Consider the following 21310-nt stretch of genomic DNA (forward strand, 5'->3'; position numbering starts at 1 on the left):
AGGCTGTATGATATGAAGATAAAAATTAAGCCCACAGGGCTCTCTTTGCTGCCTGAATTCATTGGAGTGAGTCTGTCGAAGAGGATGGGTCCCCACACTCTGGATCTGCTTTTTTTGTGGAGTTGGGCTTCATGTGCTGCAGCTGGATTTATATTTTCTATGATTTCATAATTTTAATGTAAGAGGTTTCTCAAATGTGAATCCACAACTTAGTGATGTCTCCTCTTATTTTTTACGTACCGTCTCTTTCTATGTAATCTCCCACTGATCTGCTCCCTCATAGATGGGGTTTAAAGCTGTCAAGATAATGAAAAATATATTTAGATTTTGTTGCCCTGCATTAATGGGGCTTGTAGTGCCCCCTTGTGGCGTCTGCAAGGAAACACTGTTAATTACGAGACTATTGAACTCACCATTATTTTTTTCGAACAGGCAATCGCAGGATATCTCAGTTTTGTAGACACAGAAAATAACAGTAGTTTAGTGACATATGTGGGTGATGTGGCGAATCATAGAAAGCAGTGTTAAAACTGAGTGTGAGGAATGACTGACAGCACAGATGGTCTGGGGCTGGCGTTTGCCTGAATCCCACGACTGCTGTTATTGCCAAGTGAAATCTTGTATTGATACTATTTGTCAGGTTTTAAGGGCTTCTTGCAAGCGTTGTTTTTCCTCAAATATGATCTGGATTATTTTATGTGTTATTTTTTTCATGGACCTCGTATCTTTATATAAGTCATACTTCATGAAGCCCCCGCGTGTCGTATTGGAACATTTCTGACTTGGCTGACTCCCCGCGGCTGACACCTAATCAGCTAATTTTGCCTGTCTGCCAGCTCTTGCTGTCACTGCTTCGAGACTGTTGTGCTGCACGTGGTTGGACAAGATGCACGAAGTGAACAGTTTGCTCACCGCTTCCAGACAACCACAGTCAAGGAACCCTTCTTTGTCTCCACACATTTATCGGTAAAGCTAGATGGTACTTATTTATCAGAGTGTGTCTCTCACTGACCTTCATCACCAAACGTTGTAACTTCACCCTCAAGCCTAAGGGGATGTTTATGCCAAATTTGACCACCAAAACCTTTTCCGTACATCCTTGTGTTCCAGTGGAAGTTTGTGCCAAATCTGAGGAAAGTCCCTCAAGGTCTTGTTAGCGACAAGTTGATGGACAGACAAAGGGACAACGTGAGATCATAATGTCTCTGGTTCATGGCTGCCACTGGTGCGGAGGCATGAAAAAGGCTGGATTTATTCTCGTTTTAAAGTGTCCAAACTACAACAATATGCTACTTAGCACAATTGTAAGACTGTCGTGTGTAAGAGAGGAACTTGACTTGTTTCTCATGGCTGAATGGGTTTTTCCCTCTCTTGCTGAGAGTTAGTCAAGAAAACAGATGTCACTGCTGTGCAGGTTTGGGAAACATAAAGACTAGAAACGGGGCTCCGGCTTTCCTGACACTGCCCACAGATTACGGAACCCACTTGTTCTCCACCAGGAGCGGTCGACCGCACGTTGTTGTTGTTTGGAGAGCTGGAGACGGTTTTGTAGTCAGTCCACAGAGTCAGAGCGGGTGTTCGGCTGAGCTAACCTGCAGTTGGCAGGGGCTTTATGTTTACTCCACAAACACACAACTGGTATTATTCTTCTTCTTATTTAACACTCAAGAAAGTGAAAGTGTGTCATTCCCAGGATGCTGAACGATTCCTCTCTTTGGACACCCGCCCCTGTGTGTCACAGATTGTCTTTACTGTTTTTTAATCCAATATTGGTCGTTTTCATAGCGGCGTCATTTCTGTAATTACTACACGACGTGGGTAGATAAAAGGACCTGCAGCGCAGTTGTAAACCGTCCGCTGCAGTATAGTAATGCACCTAATTAAAGACAATCTATAGTAGCAAAGGGAAGACAAGTGGAAAGATGATTGAACCATCTGGAGAAAGTCTCCGAGCAGCAGATGGTCGGGGGAAAATAAATGAGACTATGAAGACGTCAATCCCTGCGCCTCCATGTAACCACAGTAGACTACCAGGATACCAGAGGTGCTCTGATCCTCCTGGAAAGTCTGTCACACGTCAGTAATTGGTCGATGTCATGCCACGCCCGACGCTTTCATTTCACTTCATGCGAGCCTGCAGGTGGATCTGACAAACCTGAGGCTCGGCTGCTGGCACGCCAACACAGCTAAATCCTCAACATTTAATCTGCTTAACACACATTTCAGTGGCGGAGCGATAGTACATATAAGCTGGTTATTTGATAGCAACGATTTTGTGTGTGTGTGTGTGTGTGTGTGTGTGTGTGTGTGTGTGTTGACTGACATCCGTAGCAACAGTAACTTAGAAACAGCTCTAAGTATCATGAGTTTGTTGAGGCAGCGTACATAGTGGGAGGTGTTAGATGGTGGCGCTGAGGAGACAAAGTGTGTTTTGGGAGAATGAAAGCAGTTATTTGTATGCGATGATGGTGATATGTGTGTATGTGAGTCAAGGGAGGAGAGAAAGTGTGACAGGAACGAGTAGGCATGGTAATTCTGCGACATCTAAGAAAGTGATACATAAAAGTAGGTGGTACCATCCTCACGGGGGCCTGTCATTTCTTCCTCACCATTATTTATTCGGTGTCCTCAGAGATGAAGCCTCTCCTGAGGTTGTTCAGCCTCAGTGGTTAGCTCTTCACTCTCTTCACTTCATCCCTGCCAGTTTGAAGATTGAAGCAACAAACTTTGTGTCCTCGGCCCACCTCCCTAACGCTGGAGATACACTGTATGACTTCGTAAAGGATTTCATGTAGGATTCACCGTTGCGCCAGGGCGTCTCTAGCCTGTGCCAGTCAGTGCTAGTCGAGGGTAGAAGTTGTGACAGGTTGGCTCAGAGATCTGTCAGCGTATGGAGGGGACAGACCCCCATTGGCATGTGACGAGGACGGACTCCTCCTGCGAGTGGGAGCATCTTCAACATGTTGGATTTTCAAGTGGACTCTTGATTCATAACGTATATGAATCTTCAAATGTGCACTGTCAATAGCCAGTGAAAACCAAGTTATGCTATTAGATTGTGTTGTCTTCTGCCGCCATAACTGCAACCTAGTGTCATTATACTAGCTTAGCCTTGTATTTAGGGTTAACCAATGGTATTTGAATAACCAACCGATAAGGCGGCATTGCTCGGAGGTAGAGTGGCCGTCTAGCAACCGAAAGGTCACTGGCACGATCCTCACTTCCCCCTCAGTGACCATGTCGAAGTGTCCTTGAGCAAGATACCATCAGTGTGTGAGAGTGAGTGTGAATGGGTGAGTGGGACGACACTGTAAAGCGCTTTGAGTGCCACCAAGGTAGAAAAATGGGTCCGTTTACCAAGTTGTGCTCTTCATAGGCCAAAATCCTCTTTTTCACAATTTTTTTTGGGGGGGGGGGGGGGGCTCACATCATGGTTCAAAGAACGCATACTGCTACGGTGACATTACGGAGAGATTGGAGTCATTTACTCTATCAGTTCAGCACTGAGGCCTCCACTGCATAATACACAACACAAAGTATGTTGATACACACACACACACACACCCCTTGGTATAGCGTGAACCTAATGAGATTTCTTTCCCCTGGACACCATTCAGAGAGATGATGTGGACTGTGAACTTTTTGGGTCGAGGGAATGGAAAGGGCAAAGTCAACTTCGGCCACGAAGAGGGATGCTGAAAAGGAAAGCAGAAGGGCAGAGTTTGATAAGGTCTTTATGACAAACCTTTGTTGCCGTGGCAATGATTTGTCAACTCCACCACCTGACAGACATTATGTGTTTGTGTGTGTGTGTGTGAAAGAGAGAGCAAGAGAGAGACTACTTAAAGGGCTGCAAACCAGACTATAGTCCAGTGCTTCAGGTGTGACTGGGGACAAAAGCTGTACTTCCAGTTGGTGAATTTTTTTGTCTGACCTCGGAGCAGCAGGTGGCCTGTGTCCCCTTACAGCTTAGGGTGGTAGACCTTCACATTCACCTTTTTTTTGCCGCGTAGAAAAACTGTTTGTCATCCTTTCCAGAGCCGGACAAGAAGATAGATACCCTCAGAAGCTAGAAACCAACTGAGACTGGCTGAGCGCTAGTTAGCTTAGCACAGCAATCGTAGACATCCTCCCTTGGAATAGCTGGTCATGATTTGTAATGGCAGTTGATCCTCTAGTCATCAACAATCATGTTTCTGTTCGAATTACTTAAGTTTTGAGAAAAAAAATTGAAAGTATCATCCCACACTCCACCAGGAGGCTCTTACTTTCTTAAAAATGCCACTCATAGAAACGTCCAGAGGGATGTCAGAGTGTTACCTACCTTCGTTACATTTCTAGAATATACTGGGCTTTTATTCCTCTTTCACTGTTAGGTTTTACCCATCTGCAGATCCGTTCCTGCTCTCACTCTTTTTTTCCCCCTCCTTCAGTTTAGTAACTTGGAGTGGTATTATGACAGAGCCGTATACTTCCTCTCAGCAAGGCTTTTTCATTTATTGAAGTGAATTGTTAGAAACACTGGGCTAATGAATTCCACTGCCCTTTTTCATTAAATCACTGTAATTTTAACACACACACACAATACCATGCTCGCATACGTGACTGCTCAATTGCTGAAAGATTAATTTAGATAGAATATTAAGATAGAGCAATCATTTAGAGACACTTGAGTTCATAAACACAGGGCACGGTGACTTGCCAAAGCAATATATGGCTTCTCACAAAGGAGCCTGATTTGAGTTGCTCTCCTCGTGGATTTGTCAGATTACTGGCATGTGCTCTGATCAAAGCTTTATTAAACCCTCCTCTAAGCAGCCTCGCTCTGAATTCCTTCTGCTAATTTATCCTCGTTCTGACCGAGTAGAGGAGGAAAAGAAGGAGACAGACACCGAGGCACAGACGTTTAAGATGCTCAGTCATGCTTCTGCCCAAATAGCTTCCATTAGATAGTTCACATTAGATTACGGTCTCTTTTCCTTTCTTTTTTTTTTTTTTGTTATGCAGAAATAAATGAAAAGTCTTTCTGTTTAATTTCCTTTCCTTCCTTCTCTTCTTTCCTTTTAGAAAAATGCTTTGGACTGATTTTGGAGTGACGTGTGAGCATGTACTTGACCGCGGTTGAGTTTCCTAAACCCTCAGGATATTGAAGGGGCTTTTCTTTTTTCTTTTTTTTTGTTTTGCATACATTACATTTACATTTTTATTAGACCTTAGTATCAGGATTTCCCACAGGAAATTGTTTGGCAGAGATGGTAAATCCTGTTAAAAATACTCAGCTGTAAACAAACAAACAAAAACAAAAAAAAAGGGGCATAACAAAGTCAATAGGTCAACTTAAAACCATCTTCAACCCAGTTCAGGCTCTGAAGTCATCCTGCGCCCACAAGTGAATGTCACACTAACTTAAAAATGGGGCTTATTCCAGAAATACCCTTACACTTAAAGACAGAGTTCGAGCCAGTTGCCATAGTAACGCACTTTATGCCGTTGAAGCTATTGTGCTCGCCATCAGGTTTTCTACCACAAACAATTGTCCCTTCCGTCCTTTCTACGTTTGTCTGAAAAGATCTTTCTTGAATATTTCAGAATTTCCCTCAAAAGTTTTACAGAAAACAAAAAAATGAAGCAGAACGAAGACATGTAGCCGCTACAAGATGAAATGCATTCATTTGCAAAATAGGCCTTACCTGTTCCAGCTACATTTTCAGGTGTGCTGTATGTCAGATTACACCTAAATGAAAATAATGCTTATTCAGCCACATTCCAGCACTTTTGCTCAAGGCACCTGGGAGTTCCACAGCGGTGCCCCAGGTCTTAAAACCTTTTTTCTCTCAACATGTTGAAGTGCTGGCCTCCTCCATGAGCGATGCACGTACAGGGCGGTGTATCATGGTAATGCTGAGTTCACTAATTCAGGCTTTATGCTGTGGCTGCATCAGACTGTGGGTGTGGGTTGAACTGAAGGGTTACCGCGTCTCTTCTTCGTGGAGTTGTCCCCTTAATTTCAGGCAAAAGCCGCCCGCCTCCAGTCTACATTTTGCCTCAGCCTCTCGTTAAAGTGTTGAGGTACCGTTCAGTCTCGCTCCTGGACCTCTCGTTGCCAGACGTGGAATCAGGAAACCCTGTCATAGTGAGCCCCGTCTTTTTTATGTAAATGTCAATTTTTTTTTATGTAAATATAGAGATCTTTGAATAGAGGGATGTGTTCATCTGAAACCTGTGTTGCACCCTCTCTTTGAACTGTTGCTTTGAAGCTCTTGTGTCTGATGTCATGAGCCCTGAGCTTTGAGGCTGAGTGTACACTCGTATGTATTTCCTGGTGTAGTGGTGTGGCAATAATGACTGCCATAAAAGCCATTACCAGGGGCCCTGCAGCCACTGGACTGTAGGTCTACTTTATTATGCTGACCCACAAGAAAGTAATAACACTACACTTATGCTGCTATGGCAACAGGAACGTTGTACGATGGCGGTATCTCACCTCACTGGTTCCATCCAGACAGATGAGCACTGAAGCCTGGTTTTTAGGACAACCTGGAAGCACTCAGAAACAGACACGATGCCAAACAGCTCTCGGACACAGCCAGCCTGAACTTGACGGATCCAAAAGTCTGCTTTCTACCCGGAGGGAAATTATCTCATCAAAATCGCAGGAGCCTTATGGTCGACTTATATCTGAGCTAGTTTAGGAAGGGAAAGATTGGAACGGGATTATTAAAATGACAGATTATCCTTCACCCAATCCTCTGAAATGTTTACCCTTAATTTCTTTGCAGTCCTTTTTTGGGGGGAAAAAAAAATCCACTTATTTCTGGATTGAACTGACAAATTTCAAAGTAGGGGCCGGCGTGGCTCACAGGTAGAGTGGCCGTTACGCAACCGAATGGTCGCAGGTTTGATCCTCACTTCCCCCGGTGACCGTGTCCAAGTATCCTTGAGCGAGATACTGAACCCTATTATGGCCATGTGACGGATTGGTGACCTGTTCAAGGTGAATCCCGCCTCTCACCCAATGTCAGCTGGGATAGCGCCCCCCCCCCCCCCCCCCAACCCTTAAGGGATAAATGGTATAGAAAATGGATGGATGGAATTTAAAAGTAGAGTAAAGCCACAAAGAGCACTGAAGATTTTAAAGATGGCTGTCTACCCTGGGTGAAATGCCTGCTCATTAAAGTGGGTTCTGACACCGAGCCGTGTCTGCGTTGCTCTGTTGACTCGGAAGATTAGATCAGCAAGCACTAAAGATAGTCTGGCAGTTATAGATTTGTGTGTGTTTTATCTCTACGCTGAGCCCTGCGCTGACAGGGACTTGGGGGCTGTGGGTATTAGGAGCTGGGCATTGCACTGATCTCCTTTCTTCAGAGAGAGAGAGAGAGAACGTTGCTCTGGGCTGGAACCATCGTCCTGCTCTCTTACCTCAGCAGAGGTGCTGTCGTCCGGAGAATTTCTGACCTCAGCGCCTGGCGTTGCAAAGACTGGGCTTCAGTGAATCAAACATCAGGGTGAAATGATAAGAGAAGCGGAATAGTTAATATTTGATTAATGCTTTTCTTTCCCCGGGACATAAGTGGCAGTTGTCAGTACTTTTGAACTTGGGACGAATTAAAATCTGTCAGGGGCGTCCAGTTTGAGATAAAAAGCTTTTCATCAAATAGTGAGATGGTAAGAACTTCAGGTATTTTGCAGGTTACATGATTTCAACATTTGTCTCATTTTGCTTTTGTTGCTTTGTGTATGAGAACTTCTTCTTCGTCTCAGTTTCTTCAATATGTCTCCACAGATGCCCAAGGTGTCAATTTTAGAGCTGATATTATTGAAGTTAGATGTGATTCGCCTCAGGCCCATTATAGGTCTCTGTGTCTTTCCCTGTAAGCAGCTGTCACACTTCAGTTCAGTTGATGGATGTCAGAGCATCCCTGCATGTGTTGTGTGTTTGCTCTATGAGTGATTTTAACCTTCCACACCTTAGCATCCTCTGACAGAACCCTTCAGACAAAACTGAGGGAGCTGTGGGTTTCATATCACCGTAGCCTGGATTTGAAATTCACACTTTCCTCATAAATTGCTTTGTGGCCTCTCAATTTTAGTTTAGTCACTCTGTATCAGGGCAATAATGATCTTTCGAGCTCAAGGCCGCTGCATTTTTCAGCTTGATTGACCGGAAAGGTCAGCATCGAAGGAAATAAATCTCCTGAAGGGTTAAACATGGGTGAGACTCCAGTTCCTCCACAAGATAGCCTGCAGTTGGTCACGAATTTTGGGAGGTATGCTGTTTATAATGATAAGGCAAAACATTTTAGAGGGCATTATTGCGGCAGTTACAGTGAGTTTCATTACATCAAAACGATGTGATGATTGCTTGAGTTCATTTTGGATGAATGAGGAATGGCTAATGAGGTGAGAGGAGCCACTAGAGACGATTCAGTGGCTTCACACCACAATAACCCCTTAGTTGTGCTTTTTCTTTGCTTTTGTGCTGCTGACTGACTTCCCAATGTCTTTGATATTGCCTCGTGGACAGGTAACGCTGTTAAATGCAAAGTGATCTCTTTTTCAGCCTCATTCCCACCTTATATATCGGTGGAAAAGCTAATTTGAGTGCCTGAATTGCTTTACAGCCTCATTATGCAAAACTGCCAGTCAGTGTTAGCACCCACTAGCATGACATGCGCACGGTGAGGACCCAACAGTATTTATCTTAAAAATGTCTGACTCCCTCTTCCATGCCCTCTCTCTTCCCAAAGTCCAGTCCCCCGTCAGTTGACTCATTCTGTCCCTCAGTCAGTAAGAGACCGGTGTTTCTCTCAGCGGATGTTCTCTTGCCGTGGCTCTTTGTCACAGTTCTCTGCCTCGTTGAACAGAGAATCAAAAAGCAAAGCACTATTCCCCAAACACAATTCTCGTGGAACCTGCAGCTTAACAGCAGACATTTTAGACCTGGCTGCTCCTTGTAACTCTTCTTGATGGCACGAGTTTCTATACCCCTTACACTGCTCCTTAATGTCCTGTGTAATGAGATGCGGTGAACCTGTAAAACAAGTTAATTTCAGCAACTCGTTTATTCCCCCGCTACGACTTGATTGGTACCGTAGAAAGTGAATTCAGAATTCAGCAGTACAACGGGAACAGATGGTGTAAGGGGGCTTTTAGCTCCGTAAAAACAAACAGTCAGGCTTAATTAGACATTTTCTTTGCAGCTGTTGATGTTTTAGGTGGCACTTTGGTGGCACAGAGAGAGAGAGTCACACACTTGAAGGGGAGTTAGTTGCAGGGGCTCATTCAACAATGATAGTTTAACAAGTCAAAAGTAAATGTGTCAGGAAGGAATGACGTAGCGTGGCTTTGTGGCCTTTTTTGTTGACTCAAAGCGAAGTGTCAGCACATGAGTTGTCTGTGTGTTTACTGCAGTTCCTAACTTGTTGGCATGTTATTAGAAAATGATTCCGTCCCCAAGGATCTCCAGTAGTTACTCATCTCCATGGACAGAGTTCTCATTATTGCACCACATTGTGTGCAGTTTATGCCTTTTTTAGCTCCGGGGCCGTTTGAAAGTGCTTTAGCTATCCAACAAACACAGCCCACATTTTCAGGCCCCCCCCCTCCTCCCCCGTCAGTGTCGTTCCTTCTGTGCTCAAGTATGCTCACATTTCAATCCACAAGGAGAAGATCTTCTCTTCTGTTTCAGTGGAGTAATCACTCCAGGACCGAGAATAGCGTTTTGTCACTGTACTGGAGTACACATGTTGTTGTTGTTGTTGTTGTTGTTGCTCATTACGGTACATACACATATCAATTGAACTGGATTCCAGGCTCAAACAAACTTGAACCCAGGCCACACCCACAAATGCACTCATGCACTAACGCTGAAACCTCCTAACCTCACCAAACCTCTGTCTTACAGCCCCTCAACCGTGAATATCTTGTGACTTGTTCCTGTTCTACTGCAGTTATCTAGTGTAGCCAACTGGCGCTTCCGTAATTTCTACTGCAGAGAGAAGAAGATTGACTCTCGCCGTTTCTTTGTTAAACTTCCTCACAGCATGAACTAATATGTACTCAACTGAAAGGTTGAATCTATCTGGAGGGAAGAATGTTGAAGCTCTCCTTTTTTTCCCTCTATTGCTTCAAACTTCTGTCATTATATTTAAAGACTCCTCCAGGCAAAAATATGTTTTTCCTCTCGTCCCTTCCGACCGTTGGACGTTGGAGCACCTCTGTGTAGAATGACGTATGTGCTGTTTGATTTAGAAGGGGAGTGTCTGCATCCAGATTTTCCAATTTTCTTTGTGTTCTTTGAAAATCTGATTTTAAGCAGAAGGCCCATGGACATACTAGTAGTTTGTGACATCACAAATCATTTGGAAGTTGATCCTGGTCCAATATTCGGAATACGCAAGTATGATGTGGAAACAGGAAGCCTTCAGGACACAAACCCAGAGAATGGGCTGTATAGTGAGGGAGAAGATGTCTTGCATCCTGCAGTTAGACTTTGAAATGAAAAATATGTTCGTTTTGCAAAGGAAGAAAGACCAGAAGACACTTCAAGGATTTTAATGCGGTAATTAATACATTTTGAAACTGCTTTTTCTCATCTACATCTGCTAGGTTCCATTTGGCATTCTTTGTCCAACAAGCAGTGTCTCCTTCTGTGCGTTTGGTTCATTGCGTAGTTCCTTGAGCTTGCTTCCACTTGAGAGGGGTGACTGACATCCTCTAACGAGACCATGTCTGTCAGACCTGGTGTACCAGTCACTGCTGGAAATCTTCTGATTTTAAGGATAGTCAGTATCTCTTTATGTTTCTTTGTGCTTCTGCAAAAGATCATCCGGAAATCTGTCGTCTTCAAAATTTCTGAGACCATTTTGATGACCAACTTTGGTCACTTTTGTAAACTCAACCACCCCATTTTAGCACGACTGTCCCTGCTCCAGGGATGTCTGCCTATAAGTTACGTTGGCTCCATATTAGGTAGCTGATCAAAGACTGATGGATGTACTTTTGATTAACCTGTGATGAGTGAAAGTGGAAGTTCAAGTATTTGTGGGCAAGTATGTCGGTTCATTATTCTTAATTAGTCCCATCCCCTTTCACCGCTTGTTATCAGGGAACACTGCTGTTTGTCAGCAGCTGTTTGCACCTGCCAATAACATTTAGTGGTGCTGCTCGAGGCCTAAATGTCAGAGACGAAAAATGTGGATGTGCTTTCAAGAGTATGAAGACAGATGTGGCTTGACTTGTGGGACACGAGAGAATATAAGTAAAAAGCTGTCCAACATTCGGGGAAGCACTAATGATTGTTAACAACTCAGGTTGAACTCACAAGTCAGCTCAACTTGAGTAGCAAAAATATGTTTGTCTCTTCTGTGTGTGTGTGTGTGTGTGTGTGTGTGTGTGTGTGTGTGTGTGTGTGTGTGTGTGTGTGTGTGTAACCATCCCGCAGGCTAATAATCATTGCCTCTCTCCAGATGGAGGACTGTACTCACTCAGCAGAGGTCTTCCTGCTACCTCGGGGCAAAGGAAGTAGGGGGTAGCTGTGTGTGTGTGTGTGTGTGTGTATGTGTGTGTGTGTGTGTGTGTGTGTGTGTGTGTGTGTGTGTGTGTGTGTGTGTGCATGTGTGTGCATATAGAGTGGTATTGAACTGTCACTTACCAAGAATCCTCCAGGGGACGAGCATCACACAGAGAGAGACTGAGAGGAAGCCAAATTAGATTAAGCTTTTGGCACCATCAATCTGCAAACGACAACTTTGTTTTTGTCCACCTTCAGTCACTCGTTCACCTTAAATATCTGCTGATTTGTGGACCTGTGACGTTCTTACATGTATGTTGGCTAGAGAGGTAAACACTGCTAATCATTGCATTTAATGCAACAATCAAGAGACAGCGAGGACACGGCTAAAGCAAATGAAACCTTGTCTTGATTATTTGTCCTGGGGGTTTTCCTGGCAGTCAGCGTCATTAGAGTTGGTGTATATTAATTGCCACGGGTAACAAATGTGATGTCCTCTCTTAAAAGCACCCTAAGAGGGATTAATTGGTTGTTTTTCTGTGTATAAACCCCCTTGACATCACACGGTAATGATCATCCAGACACATAAATTATTCTGCAGAGACTTCATGAGCAAAGTTGTGTTTCTGGATCTTTTGACAACTAAATCTATCTGACAAGTTTCAAGGCCCAGGTTGGTGTTTATCTGACTATTGTTGGACAGAGTTTATGTTTCCTTTCCCTCCCTTTCTGAGCTCAGCATGTTCCTGGTACTGCCTCTGTGATACTTTGATTAGAATGTTGTATAAGATGAAGAAAATATACTTTTCACTCACTGATCCCCACTTTTACAGAAGATGAGCTCCTGGCTTCACGGGAGCTCCCGTCTTTGCTTGAATGACAAGTGGAAATGGGCTTCTTTCTCTCACTTGTCGCCGTGTAGATAGGCGATGTCACAAGGTGAGCAGAGATGTCTCAGTAAAGATGTGGGCGATAGAACATCCACGTTATTACACATACAGTCGTGTGTTCACATGCACGCACTGTACCTACCGCATGATGAAAGGCGTAGTTTCCACAGGAGAACTTGTTGGTCGTGAGTAAATTATTCTGTTGCTCACACATATAATGCAGCACAAATACGCACGCACACACAGACACACAGCCAAAGGAACAAGGGGATTATCGTGTCATGTGAAAATATGTGTTGACGGGCTTGTTAAAAAGGCCATTTGTTTAAACGTTGATTTATAAATGTCCATGTAACGATCCTCTGCCTACTTAAGGGAGTCGTCTCAGTCATAAATGATTTTGTATATTTATTGTTGTGTCTTCTTTATCAGACAAACGCTCTCATCAATGAAGCGCTGAAATAATTCACAGTAAATAGCCTTCCCTTGCCTGCCAAGTTAAGCTCCCAGTGGAACTGTGAGAGAATGAAATCTTGCACTTTGATATCTTTTTATGTTGTGATGCCCAAAAAAAAAGAGTGACAGGATGGAATAAACCCTCAGTCATCTGCAGCAGGTGTGTTCAGCTGATGCCCCCTAGTGGTTGAGGAGTGTATGTCACTTTAAGGCCAGCAGATAAAATTGATTTGACTTCTCATCCTGTTTACCCAGATAGATGTACCAGTCAGAACCCTCTATTCTAAAGTAGTAACCAGCCGTCTGGTCACGTCTAAAATTTGTTTCTGGTGCTGGAGTCTGTTGTGCATGCTGGAGCTCCGGCTGAGGAAGAGGGAGAGCAGGGTGATGTGCATTAGAAGGTTGCCATCTAGAGACAGGATGGAGGCAGTGCAGGGTGATGCACTGAGCTTTGAATGTTTCCTGACCTAATTCATGGGGTGAGATGGAAAAGTGTGACATGAGAAGGTCAGAGGGGAAAGGCATAATCTCACACTCTCGCTCCCTACTACATCCCCCTTCTCTCCCTCAAATACACACACACACACACACACACGCACGCACACACACCATCTCTCCAGTGAATAGCTGTGGAATTGACAGACAGATCTCAGAGGTCTTGGTCCCCAGGGGAGCCGCTGGGCAGTGAGGTGGATATTCTTAATGTCACTCCCTGACTGTCAGGGCAAAACGCTGAGGGGGAACTCAAGAGAGCCATTGGGACATTTACTAATATAGAATGGTATTGTCACTGACGGTGGGACAACGTGGCAGAAAGATGATGTTTCACTGAACATGTTTAATTTAAGATTTGTCATGTTGTGTTAGTCTGCGTTGCACACGCTGCCGATGCTTATATTTAATTTAAACTCCAATGTCATGTACTTTATTTTGCTTCCAGGGTGACTACTTGACTGACTCAGGTGCTCCAACTGCAGCTGAGCCTAATTGTGCCTCAAGGTTGGATTTTATGAAAGTGCAAATATAATCAACTTCTGCTTTCTTATTAAGTGTGTTTATAATTTGCATTAATAATACCTCGACTGAGCTAAAGCAAGTGTGCACACTATTTAAGGTGGAGATTAGTGCATGATAGACACAGCAGCATTTTTTTATTCATTTTTTTACATTTATAAGAGTGATTATGGATAGGTTGTGGAGTGCGTCGCACACACGGCCTGGACTGTTACCATCAACACTTCTGTGCTTTTTTCGCAACATCAGACGGCCTGACTCTGTCCTCACGTAAATCATGAAGAGCATTGCTAATTTGCAAGTTTGTTTCCCAGTATTGCAGATAAGCGAATCAGAGGACACTTTGAGTGAGTAGAAAGGTTCACTGGATTCAGAGCATCAACAGAGATGGAGGAAAAGCAGCTGGCACATTTTTACCTTTTTTATAAGGGTGAGTCATATCCAGGCCTTCAAGTCTTTGAGAGTTATTAGGCTGATAAGGTTTGCCTTTGTTGACTCGAGATTGCTCAAGCTTTGTGGATAGTTTAAGGGTGTGAAGCCACGCAGCATTAACAAATATGATTCTCATGTTGCTCTCAGACATTAAATCATTCAAGTCGTCTCAAGCTTTAGTAGAAATTGAGAAAAAAAAGTAGATAATTTTGTGTTCTTCATGGTAATGTCAAAGTTTGTGGTTTTGGGGGGAAGCTAACCACCCAGTCAAGCAAACACATGCTTCTCCATAAAGTATGTGTGTCCCAGTCACTGCACGTCAGCAGCAAAGTAAGTAAGTAATGTAAATGCTCAATCACATTAATGCTCCGAAAGGAAAGGAAAAGTGATTCAGAGAAATCTCCTACTACCTCCACAGGATGGCTGCTGGAAGGCTGCATGTCATCCATGTCAGAATCAGATTTCATCTTTTTTCCTTGTGCCCGGCTGTGACGTTTCCCTCCGTCTAACTCTCCAGTTGTTGGGCAGAGACTGAACATTTGCCAGAAGAATGGTCAGAGCAGTAGCTTGTGTGGCGTAAGCTTTAGCTTAGCATGTAGCCCCGCTGGCTTCTTCTACTTCAGCTCTCTCCACTGTTGTGTCTGTTCGCCCTCAAATGCTTGGTGATTCTATGAATGGCAGCACTTTTGGAGGTCATGATGGTTACAGCTCAGAATGACAGTCTGAAACAAGCCACAGTAAGATGAACACAAGCAGTCGTGAAGAACTTTTCATGGGGTGTCCTGGACTTTACTGAAGGAGTCGTCAGACAAACTGTCACTGTGGTGAAGTGCTGCAGGGTTGGAGGCAGGAATTAGCATCTTAGATGCACATTTAGCTGCATGTAAATGCACATACGTGTTACTTGGGTGTAGTTAAGGGCTGATGTGGTTCTAATTTGTACAGACTTTGCTCTGTAAGAACTGATCAACTGGGTTGATCCTCCATGCTGATGCACCCTTTGGCTTTGTACAGGCTTCCTCAAGTCCACTCCAGCAGTGTATAATCATCGTTTGACCTGCACTCTGCTCCTGTGTTTTCTGCATTGTCGGCAGTCAGCCGTTACAATGAGTGAAGGTGTTCATCCGTGTTGCGACTGGCGGCTGATGGTCGTCATGACATCAGCAGCGTCAGGTGCTGCCCAATGCATAACAGGCATCATGGTTCTCCCTGACTGCATGAGCCCAAACTCCCATTTGAGTGGACCTTGGTTACCACCAATGGTGCTTTTCACAGATGTTGTGCCCGTTCAGGACCTGTGCCGTTGCATGTTGTCCGTCCACACACTTACCGTTTTCCAAGAGATTCAAGACTCACTTGTTACACCAGCAGCTGTTGGCCTGGATGGCTGTTGTACCTGGAAAATCAGGTTTTTCCAGGCAGTTGTGTGCACTGTTCAAGACGTGGTTCTGTCTACTGCAGCGTGTGGAGGGCTGCTTTATTCACACTTGGTGTCCTCTGCCCCTCGTAACTTATCTTCAGGCAATGGTAGATAATTGATAGATGATTTGGCTTCAAGCATGGAGAGGGAGGGCAGATGATCGTGCTCATCCACTAATGAAGTGCTTTCTCAAAGAATCTGATGACAGAAACCTGCCTGGTGCTTCCTTGCAGTGCGTTGACCTCAGGGGTTGCACGCGTAGCGTCGGCCATAGGAGTGTCATTTTCCCCACCCTATCTAAGTGCATAGAGTGCAGCTTTTTATCCACACACCCACCGGGTTGCTCTTAATCCCATTTTTGTGATTTAGTGAGGCACAGGGTAAAAGGCAAAGGCTGTGTGGGGTAACTGAGTCATTACTCGGCTTGTTTACTGCTTGTGTCACTGCTTGTGAATGTTAGTTATGTGCTGTAACTCCAGATCTGATGAATCCCTCTGTTAGTGGCCGTTGACCTCTATGACTCAGGCCCCTGCTCCACTGACATTAGATGACAGTGGACATATAAAGAAAACCTGGCTAAGGAAAAGGCTGCTCTCGGACCAGTCTTCATGACTATTTGAGTCGAACTCAGTGGTGACAGCTCATAGAATGTGGAGTTAAAATGCACTTCAGAATCGCTCCTACTGACACACTGTGGGCTCATCACTGTGGTTACAGCAGTTTGTTTACTTTGTGTTTTTGTTGACACAGAGAGGCACGTTAAATCCTGCTGACACCGAAGACAATAACGAGTCATCGGGCTCCAATGACTTTGTATCGGATGGAGGTGCCTCATTGTCAATTCAGTCTGCTGACAGCAAACTGGAAAAAGCCTTAAAGCTGCTGCCTGGACAGACGCTCAGCAACCAACAGGGTGAAGAACTCAGAATTAAATTTTTATGAGTTGCTAAACATAAAAACTGAACGGTGATGAGACAAAAATGGTGGATCCATGTGTTCATGTGACACATCAGCATGTAGAATGTGAAAAATGTGGGATCCTGATATTTAATTTTGCTTTTGCAGCAGTTTTAGTCAACATTCCAGAGGTTAATGGATTAATCAAAAAGCTGCAGTAACATATTTATGTTTCCAAGTGCCTCAGCTAACCACAGTACCATGCTTTATATATAGCAAACTCAATGAAGCACTCTCAGAACCATTAAAGTAGAAAAAGGTTCTATAAAAGCAGTATATTCAGCTCTGTAGCCATTGGTACCAGTGAAATCTGGTGTTTTCAGCTTAATCCAGGAACACTGTGTGTAGCAGTTACCATTTAAGGTCTTGGTTGCGCCAAGTGGTGCCAGTGGGTTTAGTTTTCAGAGTGTGGCGCGTTGCGTTCTGTCTGTGCTACATATCTCCAGCCCTCTGGCAGCCGAGCAGCTGCATCAATCAATCAAGACAGGGAGCTCTTTGCCCAGTTGCAGCAAGGATATGGGACAATAATGTGACCTGTGGTGGGTTCTACAGGGGTGTGAGGGAGGGAGCATCAATCCAGACCAGCAACCATGCAAAAATACCTCGTGTGTAGGTTTGACACCCAGTCTTCACCCATGTGGGTCCCCATGATGGTCGTCTCCCACCAGTCCCGACTGTGTTCCTGCATCAAGATCGTCCCAGTGTGGAGTCTTGAGATGCTTATTAATATCAGGTATACATTTATTTGGCTAAGCATCTCATTTCATTACTATAATAAAAAAACACTTTTTAGTGTCAAGTATACAGAGGCCCTGTGTTTTAATGTAGTATTCTCGTTTTAGAGACTTTTGTACGTATTGATGTCTAACATTTGATGTGTAACGTTGAAATCGGTAAGTAGGTCGTACTCTCTCAGCTGCCACATGTGCTTCCATCTTCAAGCTCCATTGGAATTCCCTCTATGAGACAGAGCAGTGACTCTGGTACATCAGTTTCCGCCTTGACTGCCATAGTGCCTCGCCACATTTCCTTCCCACTTTCTCCATCTTGTCTCACCGTTCATCCTCTCCTTTCTCTCCATCACTTCTTTTTTCCATTGCACTCAAACCACCGTTTTTCTTCTGTCCTCTCCCCACAGTTTGGATTCCAGCTATTTGATCAATAGTATGTGGATCATTTTATGTCTCCTCCTCCTCCTCCACCTCCTCCTTTCTCTCTCTCTCTCTCTCTCTCTCTCTCTCTCTCTCTCTCTCTCCCTCCCTGCCTCCCTCTCTCTCATCTTGGAGACAGTGGTGTAAATGCTGCCTCAAATCTAACCCGCTGCTCCGTTGATGCGCTCTGCGCTGCTCTCCATCTCCCTTCGCTCTCCTCTCTCCTATGCGCTATACTGCACCGCACTGCTTGTCTCTCCTCGCATCTCTATCTCTCCTTTCTCCCTTTCTTTCCTCTTTTTCTTTCTCTACCTGCATCCTTTTCACACTATGCGCTCTTGTCTCTTTTGTGCATTTCTGCGCTCTGCTCCATATGGGAAAATACTGTCCATGCTTGTGTTTTTTTTTTTTTCTTTTTCTTTTTGCGCGCCAGAGCTGAGTACACTTTGACTACTGGTGGAAGAGGAATCTAATGTTCCTGGTGTTCCAGCTTTGGCTTGTCTCGGACTCTGTGGATCTTGGTGGGCCTGAGAGGAGGGCTGGGAAGGACCTGCCCAAGTAAGAGCTGCCTCTGCTTGGGCAAGTGAAGGCTTCAACGTGGTGGCGGTGGCAGTAGTGGTTGATGGTTGCCCGTCGAGGGTCATGCCCTGGGACTTGTGTGCTTCTCGTCAGTTGGAGTTGGAGATCCTCTCCCATTTTTGCCCCCCTAGTGGGGCAACATTGATCCTGGTGGCGGGGGAAGCTGCCGGGCACCAGTGGCACCGTGAAGAGTGGGCACCATGAACCAACTGGATGCACCACGGCCAATCAACTGGACCATCAGAAAACTGTGCCATGCAGCCTTCCTGCCATCTGTGCGCCTGCTAAAGGTAAAGATGGAGTGGATCAGGGAGTGGGAATGAACCCTTGGAGATTTGTCATAAAATATATCGTGCAGCCTTCTGCTATCTTGCTACTTTCAACGAAAGATAAATAGAAAGAGGAGTGAGGCATGTGGCAGTACAAAAGAAATGCTTTCTTCTTGTGTACTTTGGGCATGACCCAGTGGAGACATTAAGCTTGAAATGAGAGAAGTGTGGCAGAACATTTAAAAAAAGCTTGTGTGGGGGAGCATAACGGTTTGGAGGTACAGGGCTGTGCAAGGAGGGTAGGACAAAAATGGAGAATGCAGGATGTTGAAGAAATGGAACAAGGGTTGAGACAAGAAAAGTGGAAAAAGAAAAATTTGAGAGGGAAAGGAATGGATAAAAAAAAAGAGATTGAAACAAGTCAGGGGTTGAGAGTGTACTGAAGGTTGGATATAAGAAGCTTGCTACAGAAAGGTGATGGTGTGAAATGTGGACCGTTAAAGTGAGGGAAGGGGAGGGAAGGAAAAGGTAGATGTGAACAGTAGTGGCAGACTGTACAGGAAGAGAGAATTTGTGTCGATGGGTGAGCAGAATTGGAGAAGACGGACAGGGCGAGGAGATTTAGATCTATGTAGATGTGCAACAACAAATCTTGCTTTTTTTAATGTTGATATGAAGTTTGACTTTGTCAGAGTGCTGCTGTCAAAACACACGTCACCTGAGCTGAAGTGTAAGCATAATGTTTGTGTTTATTAGTGTATAATTTGCATTTTTGAGCATGCTGGATGTGCGTCTGTGTGCTGCATGTGTGCTTCGTAGCCTCTGTAAATCCAAAGTGGCTTTATGTGGCCTGTTTACAGACATTTGCAGCCTAACACCTCATCTTTATTCATTCATGTGCTTTCATAAGCCAGTTACAGGCACAGGGTAAGAGGGGCTATTGTTGGAGGTCTTGAATGCCTCTTCTACGCTCTCCTTTGATCTTCCTTAATCAAACTGCCTCATAGAACAGTTTTGCTCTGATGTTGAATGACACAACTTGTGTGCCTGGGCTCACATGTCAGGCATTTGCATTTGTAAAGGCTGCTTAAATGAATATCATTGATTAAATGTGGGTAAGATCTGTTTGTGTACATCTGGTTGAGGACTCACACGGCGGTGTTGCAAATTCATGTTTTATTTTTGAATTTTACATGATGTGGGAATCTGAGTTGCTGCAAAGAGCACAGTCTTAAAAGGTGCCTAATTGCACCATTTCAAATTCATAAGCAATTTTATTCTGAGAAAAAGACGTCCTCCACTCTGACCACTCTGAGCTGCCTAAAAGAAAATTTACTCAAATTAAATTCATTTGAATCTGTCTTCTGCTCAGCTGGATCACTGAGTATTAAGACTTGAATAAATTATGTAGACAAGAGAGACTTTCTGGATTTGAAGCCTTGACGGTGACTCCTGCAGCGGGCATAAATACACATACACGCGATTTTCATCATATATTCTTTTAGCTCAAGACTTGCTGAAAGTCCTTCAGAAACATTGTGTCGGCTGAATTGTTGATTTGAGTTTCAAACTTTACAGTTTTGCTCCCTGCTGCAAACCTGTAGCCTTGGCTGTGGGAGGAGTGCGGACCTTGAAACTGTGTTGACTGTATTTGAATCCTCTTGGGGAGACATCAGGTTGTCAGTGTGAAATTAATCTAATAGGCCTGTCATGACTGGTGAAGGTTGCTGCACGACAAGCACGCGTGTCCCGCGAACTTATTACCTGCATGCTCTTGCCAACTCCATACTTATTTTTGTGTATGAGCATGTGAGTGACTACAACAAATAGACTGTCAGAGATGTTTTCTGTCATTTGTCAGGCAGGGAAATATGGCAGACAGATTGCGTGTTTGTTTGTGGGTGTATGCTTGTGTATGTGCATTTAAAATGCAGTATTTGAGATACAGTTGATGTTGCGGTGACTTCTGGTCTGCGGGTGAAGGAGCTGAACCCACTGGTCTGTGAACAAAATGCTAGAAACTGAGAAATGGTTACAAAATTCACATTTAATAAGCATCAAAATCTGTATATTTAATATTAGCATATGTTAGTGTTGACACAGTCTGACAGATTCAATATGGAACCTGAAGCAACCACGTCAAGTTCCTTGTTAGCACCGTTGAATGCACAAGTTCTATATATAAACGCACACACGCAACCAATCCTTCATTTATATGTTAATGTAACATTCAGCAAATTGCTGGGTCAGGTTAGGGCTAGAATGTTGGCTATAACAGTGCGCTCATCAGGAGTCATCGTTGGATGAAATCGCCCATGAAGTTTGCTAATCGTTTTACTGAAAGCATTGAGCCTTTCGGGGGTTGTTTATCATGACATTTGACAATATCAGAAGCATGGTGATCATGCTAGCCTTCACTGCAGTACGCTAACCATGCGGAAGTGGAAGTGTTTATCACAAGGCTGAGAGACAACTATGGGAGCTTACTCAGGGCGTGTGCAAGTGTGCTGAAACCTTGAAAAACGTCGGTGTGTTTTTCAAGCCTCCCTGCTCACTACAGCCTGTTGCTCCCAGCCGTTTCGCAAACATGGCGTCGGGATGTTTTTCAACAAAAGAGGTTTGTGAAATGT

The 21310-nt window shown here is 44.2% G+C and overlaps 1 protein-coding gene across 5 annotated transcripts in view; it reads left to right on the plus strand.

Annotated features, from left to right (window-relative positions):
* Nucleotides 1-21310, plus strand: part of trpm3 (transient receptor potential cation channel, subfamily M, member 3) — a 167442-nt gene that overhangs the window by 37307 nt on the left and 108825 nt on the right. For 2 of the 5 annotated variants that reach the window (XM_086205869.1, XM_086205866.1), the window contains exon 1: nucleotides 18072-18701. The exons of the other annotated variants lie outside the window; for them this stretch is intronic. In XM_086205869.1, the coding sequence (XP_086061995.1) occupies nucleotides 18612-18701 (90 nt within the window). In that variant the 5' untranslated portion in view covers nucleotides 18072-18611. Of the gene's footprint in view, nucleotides 1-18071; nucleotides 18702-21310 lie in introns of those variants that run through there. 5 annotated transcript variants of the gene reach the window in all.

This window comes from Aulostomus chinensis, chromosome 6, assembly GCF_037954235.1.
Source record: "Aulostomus chinensis isolate RoL2024-O1b breed Wild chromosome 6, RoL_Achi_v1.0, whole genome shotgun sequence".
NCBI classification, from domain to species: domain Eukaryota; kingdom Metazoa; phylum Chordata; class Actinopteri; order Syngnathiformes; family Aulostomidae; genus Aulostomus; species Aulostomus chinensis.